The following is a 19,162-nucleotide window of genomic DNA, read 5'->3' as shown; positions in this document are numbered from 1 at the left end:
CCAGCTAATCTTTGTTAATCTATCATTTCAGTTCTGAACTGTAAATCTAAATTATGCTCACACAGTAGTATCAGTAACAGGAATCTAAGTGTCTCACAAATACATTATGCACAAAGAATAATCAAGACCATTTCTTTTTTCAATAAAATGAATAACTAATAGTCATCACCTGAATGGTTTTATCCCGTTCATCAGAATCACTTTCATCTTGGTCAGCCTCTTCAATGCCAAAGTCTTCCATTGAAAGAGACTTTGCCTTCTCTCTCTGAATCTTCAGAACCTCAGCCTCCTCTTCCATGGGGAGGTCTTCATCACTCGATTGAAGCTTTAATTTAAAAGAAAAAAATAATAACAAAACTTGAAGGCCCAAGTCAAAAATTCCTAGAAGGTACTTCTTTGCGAGGGACGAACAAGTTGTGCGAAGAAGTGAAAACACATCTCATACCTCATAGTCAACATTATCGGCATTATAATACAAGTTCTTTCTCCTACCCCATACAACCTTCCTTTCTTCTTCTTCCTCCTCTTCCTGTTCATCCATTTCATCTTCTCCACCTCCAAACTTCTGTTGTAAATATTTTGCCTGTCTTGCAACTAAATACAATTCAATCAGATGGTAGATGTATAATGAGTCCTCAAAATCAATATGAGAGCATACAAAAAGCATATTAGACTCAGAAATCATACTGCCCGGTACATGACTCCTTGATAAGAACTAAGTATTACACATCATGTTCATTAGTCATTACAATCAGCTGCTACCGCAATAGAGTTATCATGTTAACCATGATAATATTTTGGATGCATTGACATGGAAAGGGACAAAATCTACAGAATAATTCTGCATCGACATTTTGTTGTTGTTGTTGTTGTTGTTGTTGTTGTTGTTATATAACCAATGTTCGCCAAACCAGCTAGTTCGGGGCGTGTAGAACCATACCGGCGGCCAACCGACACGGTTCTGATATAAAAAATAGTACACTGGTGAGAAGGAAGAGGAAAAGAAAGAAAAAAAGAGAGGGGGGAGGGAAGGAGAGGAAAGGCCGGAGAGGCTGTCGGAGGATCACCAAGGCCGTCGGAGCTCCGTCCTCCGTAGAGAGAAAAATACAAAGAGACAGACAGAGAGAGAGAGGAATAGGAGGGGGAGTGGGCAGGGTGGTCAGCGGTAGCCACGAGAGCCCCCGAAGGGTGGGATCTTCCTCCTCGCTCTCCGTCAGATCAAAACAAGGGCGTCGCCCCTCTTTCAATTGTGATCCATTTTATTTTTTGTGATCCGCATTGAAGCCGACAACACATGGATCGCGATAAAAAAATATAATGGGAATCGAAACATGGGCAGTTGCCCCTGTTTCGACCCGACGGAGGGCAAGGAGGAAGATCCCACCCTCTAGGGCCTTCGCAACCCTCCCCACTCACTCCACCTCCTTCTATTCCTCTTTCTCTCTCTATCTCTCTCCAGTTCTCCCTCCCCCACTTACCTTGTCATGTCGGTTCAGGCCTGATACCGAACGGTACAGGGGCATACTGAACCATATCGCTGGCCAACTGGCATGAGATCTGATTCCGGCATGGTGAACCTTGTATATAATAGTTTTTGATTGTTTTACACTAGTAAACAAATATAGCTCTAGCAGCAAATATAAAATTTTTAACTTAAAGCTAGAATCATAAGCTATCCTACACATATACATATTTACCATTGTTATGCAAGCACATTGCATAATTTCAAGTAATTTATCATACAAACCATAAACAAGCTAAAAATTCATGATAGTATGAGCCATCTTGATTTCTTTTGGTCCAAAATAGAACAATGGTTTTGTAGCATTACCATGTTGAGTCTATAAATAAGGCCTTCAAAATTTCTATTGCTCCAAACCAGACAAGTTCGGAGAGAGAGAGAGGGAGAATAGCTAAGAATTCCATAACATTTCAAATGAAAAAAAAAAAGGTCATTCACGATGGTTGTAGACAGGTTTAAATTGCGAAAGCCAGGTATAATTGACACAACTATGCATTAATTTGTATCAATGTCTATTGCTTCTATACACATCGAGATAGACACACAAAATGATACCAATCAAGATGGACCAACATGGACACCTTGATGTCATGCTCCACTTTATTATCTAAAGCATGAAAGACTACCATGGGAACCCAATATAAAAAGAACCCCTAAAATTGTTTATCACAATGGAAAAGAGCAGCTTCACTCTTAAGCTCAGCCACCAAGTAACTATACTCAAAAATACCCATTATATATTAACAAAAGGATGGAAGGTTCAATCAGGAGCATCTAGCATCATTAATAAAATGTGTGACTCAGAAAATTAAGATCTTCAAGGGGATATTAATCTCTAATAATATTTTAGGCCTTAGAGAACTTGCAATTAAAGGATGAGTTGAGACACCATAACCAACCATGTTGGCTCATGAATAGAAAGGTTAAATCCATCTTCATGTAAAATCACATTTCATTCTTTCTAGGTGTAGCCATAATCATGGAATGCTGTATCATGCCGAACCGGCCGGTACACCCAGTACCGAGCCAGACCGGCGGAGAGCCGGCATGATTCAGCCGGTTCGTACGGTATACAGAAGGAGGAGAGAGGGAAAGAGAGAGAAAGTGAGAAAGAGAGAGAGAGGAGAGGGAGAGAGGCGAGAGCCGTTGGAGGCCGGCGGTGGCCCACTGCAGCCACCAAAGGACCGCGAAAGCATCCGCGGCTCTTCGATTAGCCCGATAGGACTTTGAAACAAGCGAGAAAGAGAGAAAGGGGGAGATCACCAGAGATGGGAGCGGGCGGCATCGCGGTCACGGATGCGAGCTTTGCCGAGGCCGGAGGAGGGGATGGCGGAAGCGGCGCAGGCGACGTCACGGTCGCAGAACAGGAGTGATGTATTGCATTTTTATAGTAATTATTATTATTAGTTTTTAATGATTTTGATAAAATTGGTATAATAATTAACTAAATAAATATAAGAACCTGATATGTTTTATGTCAATTGCAGGTAATTGAGCCAGGTCACACCTAATTGGGCTTAATCATGTTTTAAAGGTCAAATTAAGTGAAATTGGTTGAGTCCGATTCAGCAGGGTTTGTCATCCGGAGTCATCAGGTCTTGCATCAAAATCAGAGTCCATCTCAAAGCAGAATAACCAAATCAAGATATCAATGGACCCCACACCTTATCCTTTTTGGCATCATCATCCAGAAAAGAAACTAGAGGTGCAGGAAATAAATCAAGCAGTTAATCTCTCCCATCTAGTCAACCAATCTAAATTCTAGATATTTTGGTGTGAGGACCCCTAAAAGGTAAGCTACAGGACTCCAAATTGAGCAAGATTAGATCCTACAGAATTTTGAGAGAAGCAAGAAAGGAACATAATTTACAGAATTAAATTTGGATTCCAAATGAGGTGGCTACAATAGGTTGAAGTTGGTAACAATGTTGGACACAACAAGAAATACCCGATACACCCAGATTCTTCTTAGTGTTTCTTGGCACAAAGATCTGATATGGCAACCAATTTTGGGTGGCAAAGAGCTATCTTGGAAATAATTAAATAGAAGAAAATTAGAGTCCAAACTAATTCTGCATGAGGAGCAAACTGAGAAAGAATTGGAACCAATTCTTGAAAAACTTGATTTGGGCAGCCGAAACCTTACTTTATTTTGCAGATTTTGTGGACCCAGAAAGGAAGAAATTTTTCTCCTCTAATTAACCATGCCTCCTTTCCTTCTTTTACTATGGAAATCATAATAAAATCAGAAAATTTGGGCAGCATAAGGAGTAGATGGCTGGTGGTTGCTTAAAGCCTATCCAAAGGAGGAGAGATTCTATACTAAATAAAAAGAATGATATATAGAATAAAATCATGAGAAAAATACCACCTTAACCCTAGCCCTAGCCCTATTTAAGGATCCTAAAATACCAGCAGGAGGGGAGGAGAATCATCTTTGAAAGCTAGAAATCAAGCAAGGAGAGTTTGGAGTATCTGAAAGATTTGAAGAGAAGATTCATTCGGCTCTGCAATTCCTTCAGAGTTTTTTCTTTCTCTTGTTTACTTTGAATTTATTTTCTAGAATTCATTGTTAGGATGATTTTGGAGTTTTATTCAAGTAAACTTGAGTTTGATTTTGTTATGATGAAAAGCTAAATTTCTAGCTAGGGTACCTGATGTAGCTTGGATTTAATTTCAATTCCAGAATCTTGTATTAATTTTCTTTGTTAATGCAATTATTTGTTATTTGCACTTAATGCTTTTAAGTATTATTATCTTTGGTACTTGATTGATTTTGATTTATAATTGGTACTGGGAAGGAAGATTATAAATTGGAGTTAATAACAAATATCATAGGAATAATAATTGGAGCGGGAGCAGAAGATTTGAGCTATGGGATTTTGGAAATAATCACTGTGCTTATTGAACTAATTAAAATCTATTTTACTATTGAAAGATAGATTATAGATTTTAATTAGTATATTTAATAAGACTCGGGAGAGATTATTAAATAATTTAGGATTATCTATCCTTGCATTAATAATTAAATTTAGATTATTAATCGGAATAGCTGGAATTGATAATTGGTCCAAGTGAAATCAGATATACCCTAGTGCTTTATCAATCGAATTTTGATTCAGCTTTCATTGAGTTCTTTAGAGTTAATTTTATTTTTCATTATCATTCAATTTCGATCGTTTAGATATTAGTAAAATCAGCGTTCATTTTTGGTAATTAAACTCAGTCCTCGTGGGAACGATCTCTTATTTATCATTATATTACTTGAGCGATTTCGTGCACTTGCGAAATAGGCTATCAAGTTTTTGGCGCCGTTGCCGGGGACTGGTGCTTTAATATCAAGAATAGTTGATTTTACTAGTAATCTAGATATTTTATTTCTTAGATATTTAAAAAAAAAAAAATTACTGACATTTCATAACGCTTAACTAATATAGTATAACCAAAAATATTAAAAAAAAAAAAATCAAACTTGATTGGACATCTTGTTTCTTTGCATTGCATCTCCATAATTAACTTTAAGGGCACTTAACCCATTAATCAGATAAGGTGGGGATTTGATCACCCTTCCTTAGCCCAAAAACCACATCCTTCATTCTGCATAACCTAGACCTTAATCTAAAATCAATTAAACGTTGGCCCTAGGATATTCGAGCTCAATAGGACAAGAAAGCCCTAAAGTTAGACCGGGTTCGAATTGATTAATTGCTCGATGTCTAAGGCAAGTGGTTTAAGAAGGTGGTTTTCAATTGGTTCCGTTGTCTGACCTGGCCAACTCAGTTGGTGTCTAAGGAAAGCAACAAGCAGGGGACCTCCCACATCTTACACTTATCTGGCCGAGACAGTTAGTCAGTTTTGGGCTTGGAGTGCTTGAAGGCGATCTTGGAACAGTTAGGAGCTGTCTAGATCTAGGTTAACCCTAGGATAGAAAGTCCATTTTGTGCTAACTTGTTTGCCATTAAAATTTAAACCTAATTAAAACACTCTTCTCTTTCATCTCTAGATTTAGGACTCCTTAGGACTCATCTCTAGAACTCTTTTCTCTCTCTTTCCTCTTCTCTCTTCTCTTAAAAAAAAAAAAAAAAAAAAAAAAGATAATAATCTTTCAAAATTACAACTTGGAAAAGAGAATCGGATCGACTGGTAAGAATTGAATCAAATCCCATTTCAAGTCAAGAAATTGAACGCACTTGTAAACAAAACATTAAAGCAGTCAGAGAAAGGAAGAAATCTGAGGCAAAAGTAGATCCAAAAATGGCTGAAGATCCAAGGAGAGAAGTAATCCTAGTAGGGAATAATGAGGTTGCTAGAGAGGCAAACCCCAGGGCACTGCGGGATTATGCCATGCCTACCGTGAATGGAGCTTCATCTAGCATCACAAGACCACCTGTGCAAGCAAACAACTTTGAGATCAAGCCTGCTTTGATCCAAATGATCCAGACAGCAGTTCAGTTTGGAGGATTGCCCAATGATGACCCTAATGCGCACATTGCAAACTTTTTGGAGATATGTGATACCCTTAAGCATAATGGAGTGTCAGATGATGCAATTCGGTTAAGATTGTTCCCGTTTTCACTTAGAGACAAGGCTAAAGCATGGTTACAGTCTCTTCCTGCTGGCTCGATCACCACTTGGAATGACTTAGCACAAAAATTTTTGGCAAAATTCTTTCCACCTGCTAAGACTGCCAAGTTGAGGACTGACATCCAAACCTTTGTGCAATTTGACATGGAGACCTTATATGAAGCCTGGGAAAGGTTCAAGGATCTGCTTAGGAGGTGTCCACACCACGGGCTGCCTAAATGGTTGGTTGTGCAAACCTTCTACAATGGGCTGAACAACCATACCATAATTAATATTGATGCTGCTGCTGGAGGTTCATTGATGGGGAAGTCGCTTGATGAGGCCTATGATCTTTTGGAGGAAATGGCCAACAACAATTATCAATGGCCCAATGAGAGAAATATGGCGAGGAGACCTGCTGGGGTTCATGAGATAGACGCTATTACTGCACTCAATGCAAAAGTAGACACTCTTTTCAAAAAATTAGATCATTTGTCTATTAATGCTGTCAATACTTGTGTGCAGACCTGTGAGATGTGTACTGGGCAACATGCTACTCGAGATTGCCCGATTAACAGCTCATTCATGCCTCCAGTACAAGAACAAGTACAATATGTGGCAAACCAAGGAAGACAACAGAACAATCCATACTCAAACACCTACACGCCTGCCTGGAAGAACCATCCAAATTTTTCCTGGGGAAATCAACAGCAACAACAGAATTATCAGAATAGAGGACCACCTGGTTTTCCACAGCAAGAAAAGAAGTCTAACCTGGAAGAATTGGTTGCAACTCTCACCAAGGCCACTACTGATTTCATGGGTGAAACTAAGGCAAATTTTCAAAACCAGCAAGCTGCCATTAAAAATTTGGAAATACAAATGGGACAGTTGGCCAATATGGTAGCTAACAGAACTCAAGGGTCATTGCCTAGCAATACTGAAACGAACCCGAAGGAGCATGTGAAGACAATTACCTTGAGGAGTGGAAAACAACTAGGGGAACAACAAGGGAAAGAGCCTGTTAAAGAACAAGGAACAAACTCAAGAAGAGACTATGGTCAAAGAGAAGCTAAAAGAGAAAAAGGAAGAGCCAGTAAAGCCCTACAATCCACCAGTTCCTTTTCCTCAAAGGCTCAAGCAAAGTAAGGATGACAAAAACTTTCTGAAGTTTTTAGAGGTCTTTAAGAAACTACACATAAATATTCCATTTGCGGAGGCATTAGCTCAGATGCCTAGCTATGCCAAATTCTTGAAGGACATCCTTTCCAAAAAGAGAAGGCTAGAAGACCATGAGACAGTCATGCTCACCGAAGAGTGCAGTGCGATCATTCAGAACAAGTTGCCATCAAAATTAAAAGATCCAGGGAGTTTTACAATTCCATGCAATATTGGCAATATCGAATTCACTAAAGCATTGTGCGATTTAGGTGCTAGCATTAACTTAATGCCTTTATCTGTTTTCAGGAAGCTTGGACTAGGGGATGTGAAACAGACCAGTGTCTCATTACAACTAGCTGATCGATCGGTGACATATCCTAAAGGCATAGTGGAGGATGTATTAGTCAAGGTGGACAAATTTATCTTCCCAGTGGATTTCATTGTCTTGGATATGGAGGAAGATAGAGAGGTTCCTTTGATATTGGAACGTCCATTCCTTGCAACTGGCAAGGCACTTATAGATGTCCATGAGGGTAAGCTTACTTTAAGAGTGGGACAAGAAGAGGTAATTTTTAACGTGCTTAATTCATCTAAATATCCTCTTGAGAATGATGAATGTTTTAGATTAGATGTGATTAATAAATTTGTTAGTGAAATAATTGACAATTCTGAATATGACTTGATTGATGGTGTTAAAAATAAACAGCATGTTGATGTATTAAATGATATTGAGAAAATACAGGATTCAGTAGAGGCTAAGCCAAACCCCAAGCTTGAGCTTAAGCAGCTCCCTTCTCACTTAAGATATGCATTCTTGGGAGACTCATCTATTTTTCCTGTCATTATATCTGCTCATTTGTCCACTGAACAAGAGAAAAAATTGTTGCATGTGTTGAAAAAGCATAAGAGAGCATTAGACTGGTCTATTGATGATATTAAGGGAATTAGTCCCAGTATATGCATGCATAAAATTTTAATGGAAGAAAACTACAAACCTTCAATTGAGCATCAACGTAGGTTAAATCCTAATATGAAGGAAGTAGTTAGAGCTGAAGTAATGAAGTTACTTGATGCAGGAATTATCTACCCTATTTCTGATAGTAGTTGGGTGAGTCCTGTTCAAGTAGTTCCTAAGAAAGGGGGGATGACTGTTATTACAAATAATAAAAATGAGCTGATACCCACTAGAACAGTCACTGGTTGGCGTGTGTGTATTGATTATAGGAAGTTAAACAAAGCCACACGAAAGGACCATTTTCCTTTGCCTTTTATTGATCAAATGCTTGAGAGATTGTCCGGATATCCCTTCTACTGTTTTTTAGATGGTTATTCAGGATATTTTCAAATTCCTATTGTACCTGAGGATCAAGAAAAAACTACATTTACTTGTCCATATGGAATATTTGCATATAGGAGAATGCCATTTGGGTTATGTAATGCACCTGCAACTTTTCAAAGATGTATGATGTCTATATTCTCTGATATGGTTGAAAAATTCATTGAAATCTTTATGGATGATTTTTCAGTTTTTGGTCCTTCTTTTGATATGTGTTTGACTAACCTCTCCCAAGTTCTACAGCGTTGTGAAGAAACTAATCTTGTGTTGAATTGGGAGAAATGTCATTTTATGGTGCAGGAAGGAGTAGTTTTAGGCCATAAGATTTCATCTAGAGGGATAGAAGTAGACAAAGCAAAGGTGGAGGTCATTGAAAAATTACCACCACCAACATCTGTTAAAGGAGTGAGGAGTTTCTTAGGGCATGCTGGCTTCTATAGAAGATTTATAAAAGACTTCTCTAAAATTACCAAACCTCTTTGTAATTTATTGATCAAGGATGCGCCTTTTAAAATTACTGATGAGTGTTTGGTTGCTTTTAACAGATTAAAGAGAGAATTAATCTCAGCTCCTATCATCACTGCACCTGACTGGAATCTACCATTTGAACTCATGTGTGATGCAAGCGACTATGCTATAGGAGCAGTCTTGGGACAAAGAAAGGAGAATAGACTTCATGTGGTGTACTATGCGAGTCGAACACTGAATAATGCACAGTTGAACTATGCCACCACAGAAAAAGAGTTGCTCGCCATTATTTTTGCTTTTGATAAATTTAGGCCATATCTTATAGGAGCAACAACAATAGTTTATACTGATCACTCAGCAATTAAATATTTACTTGAAAAGAAGGATGCGAAACCGAGACTAATTCGTTGGGTGCTCTTATTGCAGGAATTTGACTTGGAGATTAGGGATAAGAAAGGAGCAGAAAATCTTGTAGCAGATCACTTGTCTCGGTTAGAGTTAAGTAAAGAAATTGAGAACACTGAGGCACATTGAAGAAGACAAGAGATATGAAATGACTGAGGACGAGTTGCAAACTCACACAAGCGCATAGGCACGCTACAAAGGGGAGTACCCCTAACCTTTAAGAATGCCTTGCTATAATATGTATTGTGATGATGATCTTGTCATTGAGCACAATGTCAAATTCAGATTTGGGGGTGCATTTGCATGAGCATTTCGTGTTAATAATATAGGATTGCCATTATGTTTGTATCTTTATCTTTATTTTTTTTATAAAATTTTTAAAAAAAAAAAAAAATGGAATGTTGATTCATTGATCACTTGTAAGGATATAGAGGGGGACAATTTTACTTTTGTGTTAGTGTTTGGCTATCTTAGCTTTAAATTTGGAAGTCAAATTCAGGGATTGACTGTTTTATACTTGTAAATACTTAAATAAAATCTCGTATAGGAGATAGTTACTTTGCTTCGCCAATCCTATTTGTGAGCTTTGTTGCAATAAAATGTAGACAATTTACTTGGGAGAAATGATATAGGCATTCCTTTGGCATATCCTTTTTGACCCCTTGTATTTTCTTTTCATCCGTACTCATATCTACTGTTCATATTTTTTGAGAATAAATTGATTATAATGGTTAGAGCATACTGAATTTTTAGTTTTTCTTCCCTTCAAAAAAAAAAAAAAAAAAAAAAAAAAAAAAAGAAGAAGAATAAAAAAAAAAAAAAAAAAAGCACAATCTACTCCGCTGTTTCAAGTTGCCTAGTAACTAGGAGCATTCATGAGCCCCATGTTTGCTTTTACGTTAAACAGTGACTTGAATTATGAGTATGCAAAGCACTTTGAGTATATGACTTGCTGAGTAACCGGGTGCCTTCATCACCAATGTCGGTATTCGCGTAAAAAGGCAAATGATGACTTAAGGAAGAGTGCCAAAGTGTATAGGCTGTTCTAAAAGTATAAAATAAAATAAATAAAGGAAGGGATGTAAAGCATAAGTAATTGAGTATGCTCTGATTTATTGTGGTTAATTTATTTTCACTTATGTGACCATAACCATCATTCTTGTTGCTTACTTTCCATTTTTTTTTACCCGAAAAAGTCCTATTGATCTCTTGAGTACGTTGTTTGCACTATTGGAGATGGGCTGATAGGATTTTGCATTCAGGATTGGATGTTTGAACCGAATTATTTTATTAAAATCTAAAGGAAGCAGAGTAGCTATTGATTGTGCGTAATTTTGTTTGAGTATGAATGAGTTTGGAATAGTTAGCTTGTGGGTTTGCTTTTCGATTTTGAGTTGGGGTGGTTAAGCCATGGCATTTGGGTATTACTCCTTTGTGTCTAGATGGATTTTGAGTATATTAATGTTAAATAAAGTTTTTAGCATTAATTTTTTGAGATTCTTCATTTTTGATTTGGACTTTTCTTTTGCTTGGGGACAACCAAAAACTTAAGTTTGGGGGTATTTGATGTATTGCATTTTTATAGTAATTATTATTATTAGTTTTTAATGATTTTGATAAAATTGGTATAATAATTAACTAAATAAATATAAGAACCTGATATGTTTTATGTCAATTGCAGGTAATTGAGCCAGGTCACACCTAATTGGGCTTAATCATGTTTTAAAGGTCAAATTAAGTGAAATTGGTTGAGTCCGATTCAGCAGGGTTTGTCATCCGGAGTCATCAGGTCTTGCATCAAAATCAGAGTCCATCTCAAAGCAGAATAACCAAATCAAGATATCAATGGACCCCACACCTTATCCTTTTTGGCATCATCATCCAAAAAAGAAACTAGAGGTGCAGGAAATAAATCAAGCAGTTAATCTCTCCCATCTAGTCAACCAATCTAAATTCTAGATATTTTGGTGTGAGGACCCCTAAAAGGTAAGCTACAGGACTCCAAATTGAGCAAGATTAGATCCTACAGAATTTTGAGAGAAGCAAGAAAGGAACATAATTTACAGAATTAAATTTGGATTCCAAATGAGGTGGCTACAATAGGTTGAAGTTGGTAACAATGTTGGACACAACAAGAAATACCCGATACACCCAGATTCTTCTTAGTGTTTCTTGGCACAAAGATCTGATATGGCAACCAATTTTGGGTGGCAAAGAGCTATCTTGGAAATAATTAAATAGAAGAAAATTAGAGTCCAAACTAATTCTGCATGAGGAGCAAACTGAGAAAGAATTGGAACCAATTCTTGAAAAACTTGATTTGGGCAGCCGAAACCTTACTTTATTTTGCAGATTTTGTGGACCCAGAAAGGAAGAAATTTTTCTCATCTAATTAACCATGCCTCCTTTCCTTCTTTTACTATGGAAATCATAATAAAATCAGAAAATTTGGGCAGCATAAGGAGTAGATGGCTGGTGGTTGCTTAAAGCCTATCCAAAGGAGGAGAGATTCTATACTAAATAAAAAGAATGATATATAGAATAAAATCATGAGAAAAATACCACCTTAACCCTAGCCCTAGCCCTATTTAAGGATCCTAAAATACCAGCAGGAGGGGAGGAGAATCATCTTTGAAAGCTAGAAATCAAGCAAGGAGAGTTTGGAGTATCTGGAAGATTTGAAGAGAAGATTCATTCGGCTCTGCAATTCCTTCAGAGTTTTTTCTTTCTCTTGTTTACTTTGAATTTATTTTCTAGAACTCATTGTTAGGATGATTTTGGAGTTTTATTCAAGTAAACTTGAGTTTGATTTTGTTATGATGAAAAGCTAAATTTCTAGCTAGGGTACCTGATGTAGCTTGGATTTAATTTCAATTCCAGAATCTTGTATTAATTTTCTTTGTTAATGCAATTATTTGTTATTTGCACTTAATGCTTTTAAGTATTATTATCTTTGGTACTTGATTGATTTTGATTTATAATTGGTACTGGGAAGGAAGATTATAAATTGGAGTTAATAACAAATATCATAGGAATAATAATTGGAGCGGGAGCAGAAGATTTGAGCTATGGGATTTTGGAAATAATCACTGTGCTTATTGAACTAATTAAAATCTATTTTACTATTGAAAGATAGATTATAGATTTTAATTAGTATATTTAATAAGACTCGGGAGAGATTATTAAATAATTTAGGATTATTTATCCTTGCATTAATAATTAAATTTAGATTATTAATCGGAATAGCTGGAATTGATAATTGGTCCAAGTGAAATCAGATATACCCTAGTGCTTTATCAATCGAATTTTGATTCAGCTTTCATTGAGTTCTTTAGAGTTAATTTTATTTTTCATTATCATTCAGTTTCGATCGTTTAGATATTAGTAAAATCAGCGTTCATTTTTGGTAATTAAACTCAGTCCTCGTGGGAACGATCTCTTATTTATCATTATATTACTTGAGCGATTTCGTGCACTTGCGAAATAGGCTATCAAGGAGCTGTCGCCTCTGTTCACACGACCCTCTTTTCTAAAAATGAAGATCAACAGTGAAATCGGAAAATCATTTGCCGACTTCACTGTTGAAAAATTTTTTTAAAAAAAATTAAAATCAATGAAACTGACAAATTATTTGCCGGCTTCACTTAAGTTTTGATTTTTAAAAAAAAATCATGAAACAGGGGCATCACACATGTTTCACGCCCGCAGCGCCGCATGCGTGGACTGCTTTATCCGACGGCCACGATAGCCTGCCTCCTACTGGCCCCGCCCCCTCCTTCCCCTACCTCCTTTTCTTTCTTCTTTCCTCTCTCTCTATTTCTTTCTCTTTTTTTCTTCTCCTAGTTCGGATCCGGTGCCTTCGTCGGTTCGCTACCGGTTCGGTACGGTACGAAACCATACCAAACCGTACCGTCGGCCGGCCGAAACGGCCGTCGATACCGAGACGATGAACCTTGGCCATAATAATATCCTGAAATTTCTTATCAATATAGGAATTAAACCATTTTCCTCTGAATTAATAGGAGTGATGTAGCAGCTACTGGGCATGGAGATTAAATTTTAACCTCAAATTGGATATGATTTTGCTTAGTAACTTAATCATCTCATGGTAGACTACGAGTATGCTTGGACTAGGGTTTGTAGCAACATTGGTGGTACCATCCCAAATTGCCCAGTTCAAAGCATACTAAGCCATACAAGAGGCCGACCAGGATAGTTTTGGCCTTCATATCGAAAAACCCACGAGGGAGGTGAAAGAGAAGGAAAAAGAGGGGGGGGAGAGAGAGAGAGAGAGAAAGGGAGGGAGGGAAAGGGAGAGGGCAATAAAGACCAAGACAAATGGAGGCAGGGAGTACAGAGGGCTTTGAAAGCCCTCTCTCCTTCACATTGCCGAAACAAGGGCTTCGGCCCTTTTTTTGGATTATTTTTGAGCCAGCCACTTCCAACTTCACTTATTATTTTCTTCTTTTGAAATTGTTTCAAGTTGGTAGTGTCCTGTTCCGACAATGCAAAGGAGATAGGGCTTTGAAAGCTGTCTCCCCCCTCCCTCTGCCTCTCTCACTCACCACCACTCTCTCCCTCTCCCCCTCCCCCCTCTCTCTCTTCCTCTCTTTCCTTCTCCCTCTCCCCCTCCCTCCACCTCTCTCTACCTGCCAGCCTCCCCTGCTCATTCCCTCTCCCTCCTTGCATCTCTCTCCTTTTTTTTCTCTCTCTCTCTCATTCTCCCTCTCCTCATCCCTTGCAAGTTCCCCTATCAGTTCATGCCAGAATGGCACGACATAGGAGCGTACCATACCATACCATTGGCCTGCCGACACGATGCTGATTCCGATGGTATAGACTTTGGTTTGTAGTTTTAGTAATTACGTCGATTGGTTTGCTCATTTTCAGATATGATGACCTGGCTAGATTGGTTATCAAGTTGACTTTTTCCTTTTTGGTGTAATTTAAGATGAATGACTAATTAATTGATAGATGAAGAAAAAATAAAAAAAATGTGATAATTCTAATAATTTCTTCAAAGCCTCTTTCAATACGAGTGTGAGTCTTAGCTCCTAATTTATTGACCAGTTAATTTTAACTTGTCCTTATCGACTTCCCCATGGATATCAAATCTAGTTCTGCAACAAACAATTTTTCCATTTTTAAGTTATTGGGTTGAATTTCAAGGCTGACATTTTTGGAACACAACATTTGAAACTCAAATGTCTTGAATCAACAATCTAATCTACATAGGTTATAATTGACTACTAGCCGTATAAGCACTTATTTGATGCCAACATAAGAAGACAAACAGTCCAAACAAATAAGAACTTAATATGTTTGATAGGCCATGCATCATAGGGAAAAATAAGAAGGCCTCTTTAATGAAAGCATATTTTAGCCCAAGAAAATTTAAAATCCAAAATCTAAACCATGAAATAAAATTTCAGTGTGCTCTAAGAAAATTATTCTCCATATAATTCAGGTTTTGCTCATGAATTAATGAATAAAATTAAAATACCAAAACAATCAAGCAAAGCTATTTATGACCAGTAAGATGTGAAGCAACACAACAACATAGTATTCGGATGCCATTTTTTCTTACTTTTTGCAGCAAAGCCCTTAGGCCGAACATCACTATCATCCTCATCAGTATCATCACCACCACCATCATCATCATCGCTTTGGACATCATCACTATCATCACGAACACCACCCTATAAACAGGTCAAATAATATGAGAAAATGATAGCACAAGTTAAAAACACATGTCAAGACTTGGATGATAACTAGAATAGACATATTTCCTAATAAAAGCAGGAGTTGCACATAACACCCAATGAAAAAACTAAAAAAGCTCATTCTTTTTGCCACTTTATGAAACACATATTTCATGACATACTAGGTTTTGTGTTACCCTGCTAGTAAACAGATAACTAATTCTTTGACATAGTTCATGCATATAACACCCAACTAGCCTATCACTCTGTGTTGACTGCATGACTTTTGCAACATGTGATGCTTCATATAAGCATGTATGATACATTCAGAAATAAGGTATTTGAATAGATGCATGCCGTATCTACACTACTTGATACTGTATATAGAGTGCACCAACTTGCACAAAAGTTATAATTGTTATGGTGATAGGCTAATTGCCACTCGGTTACACATTATCTGCTTTCTTTTCACATCATGCCTGGTATGTGGTTGAGATGTGACAGCAACTTGTCTCTAATGTTCCAACCGGAAAAGGGAGAATAAACAAAGAGACATTATGCTTTTAAGAGCATGATATTTTAGATGATGGGCCAGCATGATGATACATGAAACACAGCCACAACAAACTGAGGCGTTTGCTTCCCTGGTCATAAAAACCAAGACACAAGAAACAACAAAAAAAGATATGTTAAACCCCACCATCTCCTACCAGAATACAGCTCTAGCAATGCATCCTATTCATACCTATATTAGACTCATAAAACCAACCATATTTGCTGATTATACCAGAATTTCATACAAGAGGGGAATAAGTTGTCACAAGTTTAGTGAGATGAGGTTTTGTAGCCTTCTAGGTTCCCATACAATTAAGTGGGCAAAGGAATAAAAAGAAGTTGAAATTCACCAAGTTAACTTCTCTTTAGACTCAACATTTTTCTTCGATCAAAACAACAGCACCAGCAGCAAGAATTATGATCTTAAGCACAGATTTTATCTGCTCACCTCAAAATCAAACACAGGCTCCTCAAAATCTTCATCCTCTGAATCACCTGTCACCACCACACAAAACAAAATGAAAAATAAGAACTTTAATCATCACATGACATTTTGTTAACCCGCTTGAAAGCAAAAACCTAATAATCTATCGCAACATCACCACCTTCATCATTGACGTCGAGAGGAATCACATCCCGCTGCTTATGAACTGCAAATGAATTTAGCAAAAGAGAATTAATCGAAAGAAATAAATCAGGAGATGGAAAAAGAACAAGGAAAAAAGAAAAATTGCTCCTTTTTTCCGTTACAGGCATCTATCTCGTCGTCCATGTCGTCCTCCCTAAAGGCGTCATCTTTGGTGCCGCTTTTAATGGACCTTCTTGCGGCTTTTCTCTGCCTCTTCGATCCTTTTCCCATGTCTCTGAACGAAGGGAAAAAAAGATAACTGATGGTATCGTTCCCACTAAGACCGTGGCTGTGGCGGAGGGCGGCAAGGAGAGGGGTGGCGCCGGCGGCGGCGACAGGAAGGACGCACGGCGAGGGCAGCGAGAGAGAGGGAGAGCTGCGGCGTCGGTAGAGGCGTTTGAAGGGCCGTCCCGCTCGACGGTGGCGGGTATGGCGGTGGCTGAAGCGAAGAGCAGACAACTAGCCCCAATCCGCTCGCCTTCCTCCGCGCCCAAAACCCTACTTGATTTTGGTAAAAACCCTGCTTGGAGACATATAGTCCCGCAATACAGAACAAGATCGACATAAAGTCGGCAACACGTTGCCGACTTTTCCGTGTGAAATTTATGAGAAACAATACTATCGACCCCAGGTCCAGTCCAAGTTCTTGAGTCAAGACTCCTCGTCTTTATATAGTCTGCAATCCGCAATCTACCGGGTTTGCTTTTACGTTGCACTAGTATGCAGCCCCGCCTTTCATGATGGGGCTTGGGTTGAATTAAAAAAAAAAATTTAAAATATTTTATCAATATATTAATTTTTTAATAATATAATTATATATTTTTATTAACTAATGAATTTATATTCATGTTGATCTCTATCTTTCGTAATTTTTTTTATTTAAACTAGTCGAAGATCCGCACGTTGTGTGGGACTGGATGTACGAAAATAATTTTTCTTCTACATCTGATTAGATTGAAATATATATATATATATATATAAACAATAAAATAATATTTATTCAAATTTTTAGGATCACTTCATATTCTCAACTACCTATATAAATAAATTTTAATTATAAAAATATAATAATACCATATATTAATAACATAATTTAATATGAAAAGGTGTTCTTTTCAGGTAGTACAATAAAACTCATTTACGAAGCTGAGTTGGCAACACTCCAATACTCTTTCACAAAGTATTGTTTTATATATATATATATATATGATTGGAAATATGAATATGAAAAAAATTTATTAGAGTTATCAAATTTTAAATTTTATAAAATTATATTATGAAGTTTTAAAAATTTTATAATGTTTTCTTTTTATGAATTTCCAAGATCTCTACTCGAGAATTCTAAATATAATTTTTATTGATTATAGTTTGATTATTTTGAATTGGGCTTATAATTAATCTAATTGATTTAATATATTGGCAATCGATCAAAATCTTTTTCCAACTAAGTCCCTTTAGACTTAGTCCAATATACTTATTCAATTTTGAGGTTGAAATAGCTTTATCCCTCAAGTTTGTAACCCAAGAAACTTGAAACAAAGAAATGAATACATAAATATGAGAATTTAAAGCTTAAAAATAAAAGCTCAATGAAAGTTGCTAAAGTAGCTCTTTATATGCTTTGACTTCCTCCTTTTTTGCTTGAGAGAGGGTTGAATGAATGATGAAAGGTCTTTCAATTATTAGCTCATGTAATTGATGCTCTCATCCTTTCTTTTTATCAAGTATGGAATGTTTGGAGCTTTAATGCTCTCTTGACTCTTTCCACAAGTATGCAAGCTAGCTCCTCATAATATCATAAAGCAAACACCAGAATAAATTCAATAAATTAAGTCCAAAATTAACTAACTAAAAAAATTTATCCCTTACAAAATCCAACATTATTCAAAAAATTTTATATTAAACTTTACTAAAATTTTTAGTCTAAGTAAAGATATTAAATTATGCTTCTAATCACTCTCCCGAATATATCTCGGTGCTATTTTAGTTCTCAAGATCTATAAAAATAGTAAAATATATAGTAATAAGCTAGATAACCCAATAAGCAATAAGCATTATAGCTGGATAAATCAAACAATAATAATATAAAAAATAAGCATACATAGTATATTAATTCAAAATCTAATTAAAAAATATAGCACCATCAAAACAAGATGTATGCAAATCCAGTTTTTTCAAAATTTATTTTCAAATTCTTTTTCATTTATAAATCAATTTATTTCAAAAGATCTAATTTACCTCGATGGCCATAACTATGGCCACACTTATATCCTATAGCTAAATTAGAATGAGCTCAAAATAGTCAAAGTCAAAGTGCCAACATGTAACTCCCAATGATAGGATATCGATATGTCAATATATAATCTCCACTGGAAGGATATGAAGGAAATCGCATCTCACGGGTTCCAACATGCATGTAAAAATTTTAAAAATTTAAATTAGAGTAAAATCACTGTGAAATAAAAATTTCATATCTGAATCCTCAATATCGTTCTAAGACAACTAACATAACTTTTAACTATTATTTTAGGACAACCTTATATCAGAATGATTTAAAAATTTAGATCAATAATTAGATCTAATTTAACTAGCATGCATAAAGAGATCACGTCTCAAATAAAACACCAGGCATCATCATTAATTACAAGATTAAAGATTTAAAAGAGAATATGAATTTTATACCTTTGTGTGGGTAGATCTTCACCGCAATCTGATAGTCCGTGAATGTCTTTGAGATCCCATCGTGGCCGCACAAGTGTCTGACCTCTATAGGTATCTATTGAGGCTGATCTGATCAAGAGATCTCGATCTCACTAGGATGC

The 19,162-nt window shown here is 36.7% G+C and overlaps 1 protein-coding gene across 1 annotated transcript in view; it reads right to left on the bottom strand.

Moving 5' to 3' along the window:
* LOC105033683 (protein THALLO) overlaps positions 1–16,830 on the bottom strand; it is a 29,309-nt gene extending 12,479 nt beyond the window's left edge. The window contains exons 1-6 of the mRNA XM_010908575.4: positions 16,463–16,830; positions 16,318–16,362; positions 16,161–16,207; positions 15,043–15,154; positions 446–594; positions 170–325 (exon numbers count right to left, since the gene is read on the bottom strand). Coding sequence (XP_010906877.1) covers positions 170–325; positions 446–594; positions 15,043–15,154; positions 16,161–16,207; positions 16,318–16,362; positions 16,463–16,571 — 618 coding nt within the window. The 5' untranslated portion in view covers positions 16,572–16,830. The remainder of the gene's footprint in view (positions 1–169; positions 326–445; positions 595–15,042; positions 15,155–16,160; positions 16,208–16,317; positions 16,363–16,462) is intronic.
* Positions 16,831–19,162: the final 2,332 nt, after the last annotated feature.

This window comes from Elaeis guineensis, chromosome 5 (genome assembly GCF_000442705.2).
Source record: "Elaeis guineensis isolate ETL-2024a chromosome 5, EG11, whole genome shotgun sequence".
In the NCBI taxonomy this organism is placed as follows: Eukaryota; Viridiplantae; Streptophyta; class Magnoliopsida; order Arecales; family Arecaceae; genus Elaeis; species Elaeis guineensis.
The sequence above is the reverse complement of the archived record's forward strand: the minus strand, read 5'-3'. Positions and strand labels throughout refer to the sequence as shown.